Source organism: Castanea sativa, chromosome 12 (genome assembly GCF_040712315.1).
Source record: "Castanea sativa cultivar Marrone di Chiusa Pesio chromosome 12, ASM4071231v1".
NCBI classification, from domain to species: Eukaryota; Viridiplantae; Streptophyta; class Magnoliopsida; order Fagales; family Fagaceae; genus Castanea; species Castanea sativa.
The window spans coordinates 30170113-30182001 of record NC_134024.1 but is presented as its reverse complement, the minus strand read 5'-3'; the positions used below and the strand labels follow the sequence as shown (position 1 = coordinate 30182001).

Below are 11889 nucleotides of genomic sequence, written 5' to 3'. Positions count from 1 at the left end.
GAGTTATACACGCGCGAGATCTCAATTTTGTTCTCAGGTTGAAGATTTTTGTGCATGACGATGGGCAACTTAGGGCATCTCATCTGATCCTCGGTGTTGACCCAGTGTACAACACTTGGCAAAATTTCAGCCAAACGCTTTTGGTAGACAATCCGCTCATGTAATACATAGACGTCCGGCACAAAAAATTCCTTCCCCCCACACTCACTACTGGCGAGGCTCGAGACCTTGGACCCCGCTACACCACTGCAAAGGACATTACGCCTATAAGGGACGAGTCGGCTGAGTGTGTGTCCCAGAATCGAAAGAGACACGAAACCATCGAACAGCCAGAGAACGCTACCTCAACAGCCGAGGAAGAAGTTGTTGAACCAATAGGTACCTCGCGAGTTAAATCCGGCCACGCTGAAAAAATGGCGAAGCATAGGGAAATGACCCTTGCTTGGTTTATACCTGGGGCCAGCCCTGCCGCTCAATCCCAATCCCCCCAAGGAGTGATTCAGGCTCTTCCCATTGGTGAAACCAAAAAGAGGAAAAGAGCTGCTGAGAAGAACACTCCTGTCCTAGGTGTTGTTCTACCGAAGACCCCGCCCCATGCAAGGGGAGGGCCTAGGATCCAAGAGACGTCGGTTGTTGCTCCACCAGTGGCCCAGGTCGAGACTAATGTGGCATCTTATTCTCAACCTGAGGTCTACTGGCAGCACGCCTTTCAGCTGGGTGATAAGCCTTTACCGGCCACCACTAGTGTTCGGCTGTGGGATAAGGGTGAAGGGGGGCAAGTAGCCCAAAGTTTGGTGCAAGGCCTTCTGCTGCCCGAGGATGTTCACTATTTTTCGGAGGGTGACAACGAGACACTTGCCAGACGGCTACAATGGCATACCATCACGGTAATTTCTTGCTCCCTTTGTTGCACACGTTGTGACGGGTAGATTTCTTCCCAGTTTCACCATTCTGTTACTGTTTCATTTTCAGGCCGCGCAGTTGACCAGCATTATGGACGGGAGGTTGAAGGATGCGGCCGAGGCTGTTGAGCGGGAGAAGGCACTGAAGGCCATTGCTGAGGCTACTGCCAGGGAGAGCGGGGAGGCTACCATGGCGTCGGAGAGAAAAGCAATAGACGCCGAGAAAGCCCAGCAGTCCGCCGAGAGTATGCTGACCGTCCTAGAGACGAGGATAGGCGAGACAGAACTCAGGTTAGCGAAGGCAGGCAGCTTGAACCTTGCCCAAGTCGATCAAACTGCTGACTTGAAGGAATCCTTGGAAGCCTGTGAGGAAAAGTGGTACAACGCAGGATTCTCGGAGGCCAAAAACTTGGTAGAACCGATCATTCACCAGACTCGGTGCCATGGATTCGGGGAAGGATGGTTCGCTGCTCTTCAAGCGATGGGAGTGACCGAGGACTCCTCGCTGCGGAATCCAAATCAGATCCCCTATCCAACCCCTCCCCCGCCCGTTCAGAGTCGAGAAGACGCCAAGGAAGAGGAAGATACCCCGAGTATGAGGGATCTTGTGCAGGATATTGATGCTCACGTGGAAACTGCTGACCCGGAGGTTTCGAGCAACATCCGTACCAGAGCCGAGGCAGCTCAAGATCAGACCCCCCCAGGGATCTTCGTGAAGTAGTCTACCGCCACCAACACCGGGCAACCGACTATGTCTAGCCCCCAGCGAGCGAATGGCCACGGGCTACTTACTAGGTTCAAGTTCCCGGTAGGTTGGTAGATCATCGGTGCATGTATCTGACACTGCTCACACCTCCGAGCATACTCAGTTGCATCTTTCCTCATCTGCGGCCACCAAAACCCTTGAGTCATTGCTCGGTAAGCCAATAAGCGTCCCCCTATGTGGCTTCCGCACACACCCTCATGCAGCTCAGCCAATAGTTCTCCAGCCTGATTAGGATGAAGACACTGCAGGTACAGTCCTTCGAATGATCTTCGATATAACTTCCGGTCGGCAGATAACTAGTACCGAGCGGCGGTTCGTCGTACTCTGGCCGCTTCTTTTTCATCTTCCGGGGCTCGGTCTTCTGCAAGGAAATCAATGATAGGGTCCATCCAGCACTTCTCGGCTATGGTGACCTGTGCAACGGGTGCCCTAACGATAATACTTGGTTCGGCCACTAACTCCACCCTGATCAACCGAGGTACCATATCAGCTATCGATGATGCCAGCGTTGCTAATGAATCGACGTGCCGATTCTGTCCTCGGGCTACCCGTTCAATCTTGACATTTGAAAAATTACCTACGGTCTGCTTTACCAGCCGCAGATATTCAATCATCTGGGGATCCTTGGCCTCGAAGTTTCCTTGCCCCTGATTTACTACTATGAGAGAATTTGAGTAAACCTCCACCTCTTTGGCTCCCAAATCCATGACAACTCTTAGTCCAGTAAGCAGAGCCTCATACTCGGCCTCATTATTAGAAGCCCTAAAGCCTAATCTGAACAAGTGCTCTAGCTTTAGCCCTTCTGGGGTGATGACCACAATTCCAACCCCTGCTCCTGCAGTGTTGGATGCACCATCCACAAATACTTTCCATGGCCTGACCTCCACAAGGCAAACTACATCCGTACTTCTTGGCGAGAACTCAGCAATAAAGTCTGTAAGTACTTGTCCCTTCACAGAGTTCCTCGGCCTGTATCTGATGTCGAATGAGCCTAGCCGAGTCCCCCACTTATCTATCCTTTCCGTAAAGTTAGATCTTCTTAACAACGACTGGAGAGGATACTCGGTCAGAACATGGACGGTGTGAGCCTGAAAGTAGTGGGGTAATTTTCGAGTGGAATGCACGAGCGCCAATACCAGTTTCTCCAACGGTAAATACTTGGTTTCGGCGTCAACAAATGTCTTGCTTATGTAGTAAACCGGCAGCAGCACACCACTATCCTTCAGTAGTACAGCGCTGGCTGCATGCTCGAATACCGAGAGGTACATATACAGGTCTTCTCCTGGCTCCGGGGCTGTCAACGTCAATGCCAGTCCCAGATAGTCTTTACGGTCCAGGAAGGCTCTATCACACTCCTCGTCCCATTGAAACCCCTTCCATTTCTTCAAAAGCTGATAAAATAGTCGGCACCGATCAGCAAACTTGGAGATAAATCAATTGAGAGCATCTAACATGCCGGTTAATTTTTGAACCTCCTTCGGATTGCTCGGTGGTTTGAGATGTTTCACGGCTTCAATCTGATCAGGGTTAACCTCGATCCCCCGTTTGGTAATTAGGTAACCCAAGAATTTTTCAGACCCTACTCCAAAAGCACACTTATCGACATTGAGGCGTAGCCGGTGTCGTCGGAATATTTCAAACACCTCTTTAAGGTCGTCAACGTGTTGCCCATCCTCCTTGCTTTATATCACCATGTCATCAATGTATACCTCAACCGTACGTCCAATCTTGTCCCTAAACATCCTCGTCATCATCCATTGGTAAGTGGCTCCCGCGTTCTTCAATCCAAATGGCATCACAGTATAGTGGTAGTTAGCATCAAGTGTTATAAACGCAGTCTTCTCCTCATCCTCAGCGGCTAAGGCAATTTGGTGATAACCCTGGAAAGCATCAAGAAAGCTCATTCTCAGGTGTCCGCACGTAGCATCCACTAATTGATCAATTTTTGGCATCGAAAACGGATCCTTTGGGCATGCTCAGTTCAAATCAGTGAAATCAACACAAACCCTCCACTTACCGTTCTTCTTCTTCATGACCACCGTGTTTGCAAGCCATTCTGGAAAGAACGTTTCCTTTATAGCCCCCGCTTTCCTCAGCTTTCCAACCTCCTGTTTAACAACTTCCACATGCTCTTTAGCAGATCTTCTTGGCCTTTACTTCTTAGGAGGGTATAAAGGATCAACATTCAGCTTGTGAACTATAAATTCGAGGTCAACCCCGGGCACCTCATATGGACTCCAAGCGAATACATCTATGTTTTGAATAAGAAAAAGTAGTAACTCCACCCTTTCTCGGTCACTCAAACTTTCCCCTAATAGGAAACTCCCTTCTCCATCCGGCAGAATTTTTACTTTAACCAGGTCCTCGGCAACGTTGGTCCCCTCCACTAGGGGCTGCTCTGATGGCTACAAGGAAGCCTTCTTGGTTGATTCCATTGGTTCGGTTTGTTTATTGGCCGCGGCAACTAAGCAATGTCTGGCTGCCTACTGATCACCCCTTATCACTGTAATCCCTTCTTCAGTTTGAAATTTGACTTTTACGTGCAAGGTAGATGGCACAACCCCCATGTCATGGATCCACGGCCTTCCGAGTATTGCTGTGTACGGCGAGAAAGAAGCAATCACTATGAACGTCACCATTACCTCCTTACCTCCCATGTTGACCAGAAGTGAAATCTGCCCTTTTAGAGTCACCATATGGCCATCAAATCCCATCAACGACGTATCATACTTGGACAGATCCTCCTTTTTCAGGCCGAGCTCCCTGTACAAGTCCGGGTACATTACGTCTACGCCACTCCCTGATCTATCATTATTCTCTTTACTATAAAACCCCTTACACGGGCTATGACTACTAAAGCATCATGGTGCGGCTGAGTGGTGCCTTCCATATCATCGTCGTCAAATGCTATGGGTTGTCTGGTGTATCTCATCTTCTTCTCCACAGGGCGTTCGCCCGTGCAACTTTCTGTTGATACCACAGCCAATACCCCGCTTGTTCTGTGTGCTTGTAGGCTCTTCGGTACTGCATGGATAACCTCTATCACTCCCAAAGGGGCGGGGGGATTTTCGCGCTGTCGACCCGCCTGCCCGGTCTCCTAATTCCTTGTTTCCACTAGGAACTCTTTCAAATGTCCCGCCTTCACCAACTACTCCAGATGATCTTTCAATACTCTGCACTACTCGGTGGTGTGCCATTTATCTCTGTGGTAGGTGCAATACAAATTCTGATTTCTCCTTGATGGGTCGCCCTACATCTTGTTTGACCGCTTAAAATACGGCTCATTTTTTATCCTGTCAATGATCTTGTGTACAGGCTCCTTGAACGCCGCATTGACTCCCCCAATCGCTGGACCGGGCTCTTGAATTCTCAAATCCTTCTTGTGTTTGGGATTGAAGCCAGTATTCCGAGGATAATTGATGATCGGGGCTTTCCCTTTGGTCTGCAGCCGATCGTCTTACATGCACTATGTAAGTTTCAAAATTCAAGAACAAGAGAGCGTACCTTGGTGTGTTGAATTTCAAAACAAAGATCGGAAGCACTTGGAAATACTTTTGATCTTTACTCCAATTCCACTAACGCCCAAGATGTGTGGTCTCTCAATCAGTTCCAAAGGGAGAATGTCAAAGTGTCTAACACTTCTTACACCACTTTGCAATAGTGTTTATTCAATTCTCTACAGAAATTTCTGTATGTTTCTCCCTTTGTATCTAACTGATTATCTAATTGGACTGGCCTTTTGGGCCTTTCCAATTGGGCTTTAGTATGTGGCTTGGAGTGGGACCAAAAGGGACCAATAAGATACTAGCTCTAATAGGCCTTGGGCTTTTCTGTCAACTCTTGACAAGTCCAAGTTACCATTGACTATATTTAATACCACTATATAAATATAGTTGCACTCTAGGCCTTATCTATAAATTATATCCCAAGACTTTGTTGTACATGCAACCCCTTCATAAAATATTCGTAGTAATACAAAGTCATGAATGTAGACTGTCACTTTGTAAATTACTACATCTTATCCTTGAGTACCCGGTTTAATCTTTTAAGTTATTCATCATATATTTATGAAATCCAATTTCATAAATATATACTCTAGCATCAATTTACTAAAGTCATGAATGTAGACTGCCACTTTGTAAATTACTACATCTTATCCTTGAGTACCCGGTTTAATCTTTTAAGTTATTCATCATATATTTATGAAATCCAATTTCATAAATATATACTCTAGCATCAATTTACTAAAGTAGTTAGGCCTAACATTCTGAATAACAAAACCATTAAATTTATCTCAAGGGAATATTTTGTATCTCCGTTAAAAGACTATGAATTTCATCTTGAGAATATATGTTCCATCAACACTAAATGTGGTTGCCCAACATACTGAGGTTTTGATCATTTCTTTAGACCTCACTCCTGATATATTAAAGCAACCCACACGTCATGATCAAGTCCATTATTCTCTTAGGATTAAGAGTTCATGCAAATATAAGTCGTGAGTTCTTATTCATTTGACAGTCGTTAGGAGAATAATAAATCTCACACCGATCTAGTTCAATATGTTTTAACTCTTAAAATATATCAACATACCAACTAGAAATCTCCATTTCCATGATCAAGACAAATCATCTTAGTTGATATGTTATAGTCTTCGCAGATGAAAAGCTCAATTTCATCACCGACTACGGACTACAATTCTGAATTTACAAAGAACTTGTGATTTATATCTTCTGTGACTTTTCACATAAATCACATACTATGCATCTTATGGACTATATGATAATGTCTCAATATTCATGTTACCATTATTTTAGATAATAATAAAACAACTTTATTAAATACAACATTAAGTCATACATAATGTCATATATAATAACATACATAGCATCATACAATAGGATTTAAGAGCACTAATCCTAACACCCTATGCTCTCAGGACCACTCTTCCCCTCTTTCCAAGGTGATCACTTCCTCTCCTTAGTCTCTGCTCTCCAGAATCGCCAACCCCCTCTTCTGAATCTTCCTTGCCTATTTATAACCAAAGTGAGTGGAATGGCCATGATCATTTTCCTGGTGGGTGGAAGGAGAGGTCCAATACTGTCTCTCCTAAGTGGATGTTTAATTGGGAGTGGGGGAAGGTGACAGTGGCATTGGAACTAGCTCCACCGCTAGACTTGATACTCGGCAGGGACATTCCCTAGGCAACAGAAGGAAGGTCCAATGTCATTTCACTTAAGTGGATGTTTGGTGATGAGTGGGAGAAGGTGATAGTGGCATTGGAACCAGCTTTGCCAGTAGGTTCTATGCTCGGTAGAGGCATCCCCTAGTTGATGCCATGCATTCTGAGTTCAACATGCTCGAAAGACATATCTGTCGGAGGCGGCGAGCCTTCACCCTCGCCTCATTAAATGCCATGCCGTGAGTGTTTTTACACATGATCAGTGTAAGGTTTTCACACGTGTCATTATCTCCATGGGCCTCCGAGTAAATGGGCTTGAAGAAGGGAGACGCCCGTACAATACTCAAAATTGAGAGAAATATATAAGAACAACCATCCTCGGAATTTGCCGAGGAGGATTTTCTATGCATTGAACTGCTTATTCTTGCTTGCAAGTATCATTTAGCCTATTGTAATTGTTGTCCAACACTTTGAAGTTCAGTTTCTAGCTCACTTTCTATAAATTCATTGTTTTGGGCTCTTTGAGCCTGAGTCCTTTTCACCTTTTGGGCTTTCCAAACAAAATTGTGTCCTTACAATGGTCATACATGTCAAATAACAAATTTCATTTTGAATTCAAAAAGAGAATTCCTAAAATTTAGGATTTTTTTCCCTTCACGTTCAAAAAAGAAATTACAGTTATTGCTTATCTCTAAAGTTTATCCTTTTTATTTGTTTGAAAAATAAAAATATATATTTCTAAATTATAATATATACACATTATTAACATTTACCCAAAGAAAATAGAAAAACCTTTGAGCACGGGTATGAGCGCGTGCTTAAAGGCTAGTATATATATAGGGATTTTAGATTAGCTAATCACATTAATTGTCATACCAGCTTGTAAATTTTATCTAGTAAAATTTGTTGAAGTTTTAATCTTTTCCATATTAAAAACATATACAGTGCAATTGTGTGTTTTTTTTTTTTTTTTAAAAAGACATAGTTCATGTTACTATATATGGATTTTTTTTATGGTAAAACAAATTTCACAAAATATTTCACAATGTGTCAAGTTGTTAATGGTAAATAATTAAAAAATAATGCTAGTGGCGGGCCTAAATAAGAAATAATAAAAATTTGTCAAACTTTTTTTTTTAGTAAAAAAAATTTGTCAAACTTAGTCGTTGTAAATATTATAAAATTTGGATCCCACATCTTGTAGATTTACACAATGATGACAAGTGGCCCAATGGTAGATTTAATCCTAAATTAATTAATTAATTATATATTCTCTTTATTTTTATTGTTATTGAATTCCTTAATTACTGTTTCTTTTTCCACTCGCTTCTCCAAAAGATTAGTGGTTGTGGCCCCTTAATAATAAAACCCATTAATTTGCTTGAAACCTATTGTGTAACATGGTATGTGTAACATGGTATCAGTTCCTCTCATTATGGGTCATTTGATAAAGTTGTTCTAGTAAGTTTGTTTGTATTTTTTTGAAATACGTGTGGATGAAAAAGTGTGTAAAAATACTTATAATATTGTTTAAAAACTGAAAACATGTTATTAAACTACTATTCCAAACAAGGCCTATAACCTTATAAGCCTAATTGTCGTGACCCTCCTCCGTCTTCTTTTTATTTTTTATTTTTTGACCGAACTATAATAATACAATATGGTTAATAATAAATTGATGACACTATATATATTTTACTTGTACACTTTTTCTTTTGTATTTTCCTAAAAAAAATTAGCAATAAATAAGAGAATAAGCTTAGGTCATTGCAGCTATACGATAACATAACCTGTTGTGCAAGAGTATCACGGAAATTGAGCATGTTTGGTTGTGTTGTTTAAACAATACATGTATTTCCATAATATATTTTTTACCTACACATATTCCTATAACACTTATGGCTTGTTTGGATGGAAGGGGGAAGGAGGGGGAGTGAAGTAAACTTGGCTAAAAATAATCTAATTATGTGCTAATTATGTGCTAAATCTACTCTACTCTACTCTACTCTACTCCCCTTCCCTTTCCCTCAATTTAAACGGACCATTAAAGAATGTTACTAGAACAATATTCTTAATCTTGCCCTTGGATTTTGGAGAAGAAAAAGAAGATATTGTGATAATATCCACTTATACAAGTTCTGTAAGGTTTTCATTGAACCTAAATTCTTTCAGGCCTTTTTAGATATACACCACTGTTAGTTTCTTTAAAATCTACTTCTTCTTCTTCTTTTTTGGGTTAAAATACTTAGGTTATGTTTGGTAACAGTTTTTGTTTTTTATTTTCGAAAACTTGTTTTTAGGAATATAAAGAAAAAACAATTTTCTTGTATTTTTGAAATCAAAAACATGTTTGGTTAGTTGAAATTAAAAAGATAGTTTTTTGAAGAAAAAAATAAAAAATACTAAAATATGTTGTTATTAGGATTTGAACTTTAATGTTATCTCATTAAATGAGATAAATTCATTAAATTAAATACATATTTTCATTGACTTTTAAAAATTAAAAGCTGAAAATAGCCTTTTGCATGTTTTCAATTTCCTTCACAAATTGAGTTTTGAAAACAGTTTTTGTTTTTTGCCCATTTTGAGTTGCCAAACAAGTTTTTTAGTCTCAAAATAGAAAATTATTTTTGAAAACAGAAAATAAGGGGAAAAAACAGTTACCAAACATACCCTTAGTATTTTATTATAAAAAAAAAAACCTGAAATCTTTCTTGAGTTTTTAATTGTGGATCAAACTTTAACTCAGCGTTTGCCACAACACAAAAGTACAACCGACACCTACAAAACAATATTAATATGATGTGACCCCTCACCATATCAGATATTTTCCTTCAAAAAAACTTATCAGATATTTCAATTCAACTCAATTAAACAATCCTTTATTATAGTAGACGGATTATTTTGGTTTTTTTTTTAAGAATGTTTTAGTCATCATTATATCATATTTACATCAAGAGGTAACTTTTTTTTTTTCTTTTTTTTGGCTGAATCATTCATATCAATAAACCTGCAATAATCTGAAATTATATAGGGTTTTTTTTTTGTTGGTAAAATCCCATTTCAAATTTTTCTTCACTGTTGTCACTTTTGTTCTAGTGTTTAATACTCGAAAAAGAAAAAAAGAAAGCAAGACAACTTTCTTCTAAAACGCAAGCTTGGTTGTCTTTTCCACATCAGAAGTCCATCTGTTTTTTGCTAAACACATCAGAAGTCCATCTAAAACGCAAGTTTGGTTGCTTTTTGATAATATTGGTGGAGTTTGGATAGGCGTTTCTGCGTCCGCGTTTTGTGTTTTGTTTTTTTTTTTTTTTTTTTTTTCCTCCAGCCGCAAGTGTTGACCCAATTTTCTGTGAACAGTGCATTCGTATACTGTTCACGGACCCACAAATTTTACTTTTCAGCAACTTTTTCATTAAAAATGGGTCCTGCGGTACTATTCACACATTTTAAAATTATTTTGCTACAGTATTTTCAGTTTTCAGTTTTCAGCAATAAGTTCTTTCCACCATCTTATTTTTATGGCATCTGCGTTTTGCTTTTTAATTAGCTTTCCACCATTTTATGGTATCTCCTGACCACATGAATAATAAAAGAAAAGTGGTTTCCAGTTCTTTAGGCTATGTTTGGTTTGAGGGATAAAGAGAAAATGGAATCGAAATGACTCATTATTCTTTGTTTGGTTAGTAAAGAATAGAGGAAAAATATCAGAGTCATTTGGTATGAGATTTTGAATAATAATTTTTAATTTTTAAATAATATTACATGTATTTTCACATACTTTATCATCTACACGTATTTTCAAAAAATACAAACAACGTCACGGACAATGTGGGGAGAAGAGATTTCTACGTCCCACCAATTTTTTATTTTAACTTTCCATTTAAATCTATTAAATTACTCTTATATCCTTAAAAAGTTTTGAATCTGGGTAAAATTATATTTATATTCTTATTTGAGTTATTCTCTATAAATTAAAAAAAATAAAAGTGCAAACTACATTTCATTTTCCCTTCAAAAAAAAAAAAAACTACATTTCATTTCTCTTTTCTACATCCAAACACATATTTTATTTTTCCTTTATTTTTCATTTATCTTCCCCTTTACTTTTTTGAGTTTTCTCTTCTCTTCCCTTCCTTTCCTTTCTTTTCTCTCTAACTAAACATAGCCTTAGTCTAACCAAGGTCAAATTGGTGATTGAACAGGCAATTCCCATAACTAAAAAAAAAATTTAATTAAAAATTTTAAAATGATAAAGGTATTTAATAGAATATAGGTAAAACTTACTCTCTTTATATATATATATATATATATATATATACAAGATAGAATTTCTACTCTAGCCTAATCTAAGTGTATATGTGTGTGAAGCTCCCTTCTGGAGACTTGAACCTCGGCCCTTACCCCCCACACCCCACAAGCACTTATACTTGTGGAGTGACCATCGCACAAGGGTGCGCAGTGGTAAACTTACTTAAAGTATCTGACATTACATTAAGTTTTTAAATTAAATTCAAACATGTATTTTCATTGAATTTAATTGTACTTATATTTTTAAGTTTGTATTAAAAAAAAAAAAAAAAAAAAAGGTCACTGTCGTTCTCTAATTTTGATTTTCTATATGTTCAAACAGAATTAAAAGAAGCAAACAAAGTAAATCAAAGCAAGCAAACAGAATTAAGTAATCAATCTCTTCCATCCTATGAAGTGATTAAAATCCTTAAAATTTCGCTAAACAATCTTAACTCAAAATCAAAGCAAATTTGTGGACCCGTGACTCAAAACCTCTCCAATTGACCAAAACACATTACTCTTCCTCATTCATTGACCCAATCCCTCTCAAACCTTCTCACTCCCCACGCTGGCCTAAGCACCCAGCACCTCCAAAATTAAAAATCCCATGCCTCAGCAACTATTATCAAAACCCTTTAGTAAACCAAATAAATATAAAAGAAATCACTTTAAAAAAAAATAAAAATTAAAGAAGAAGAAGAAGAAGAAGAAAGACCCCTTCCAATATTTTGCATGACCATGATCCT

General features: G+C 39.2%; 1 protein-coding gene across 1 annotated transcript; it reads right to left on the bottom strand.

The window, feature by feature from the left end:
* Positions 1-1964: 1964 nt before the first annotated feature.
* On the bottom strand, positions 1965-4451 carry LOC142620504 (uncharacterized). The gene is made up of 4 exons (XM_075793867.1): positions 4319-4451; positions 3686-3776; positions 3141-3348; positions 1965-3059 (listed from the first exon to the last, which is right to left on the bottom strand). Exons 1-4 carry the CDS (start codon positions 4449-4451, stop codon positions 1965-1967), a joined length of 1527 nt encoding a protein of 508 aa, XP_075649982.1.
* Positions 4452-11889: the final 7438 nt, after the last annotated feature.

What these genes read in the sequence shown, in the direction of transcription:
- LOC142620504 (XM_075793867.1), bottom strand. Translation starts at nt 4,451, where the DNA reads ATGTACCCGGACTTGTACAGGGAGCTCGGCCTGAAAAAGGAGGATCTG. An exon ending in ACTTCTGGTCAACATGGGAG is followed by an intron (nt 3,777 to 4,318) that starts GTAAGGAGGTAA and finishes GTTGTTAAACAG; the next exon opens with GAGGTTGGAAAGCTGAGGAA. An exon ending in GGTCATGAAGAAGAAGAACG is followed by an intron (nt 3,349 to 3,685) that starts GTAAGTGGAGGG and finishes GGTGATATAAAG; the next exon opens with CAAGGAGGATGGGCAACACG.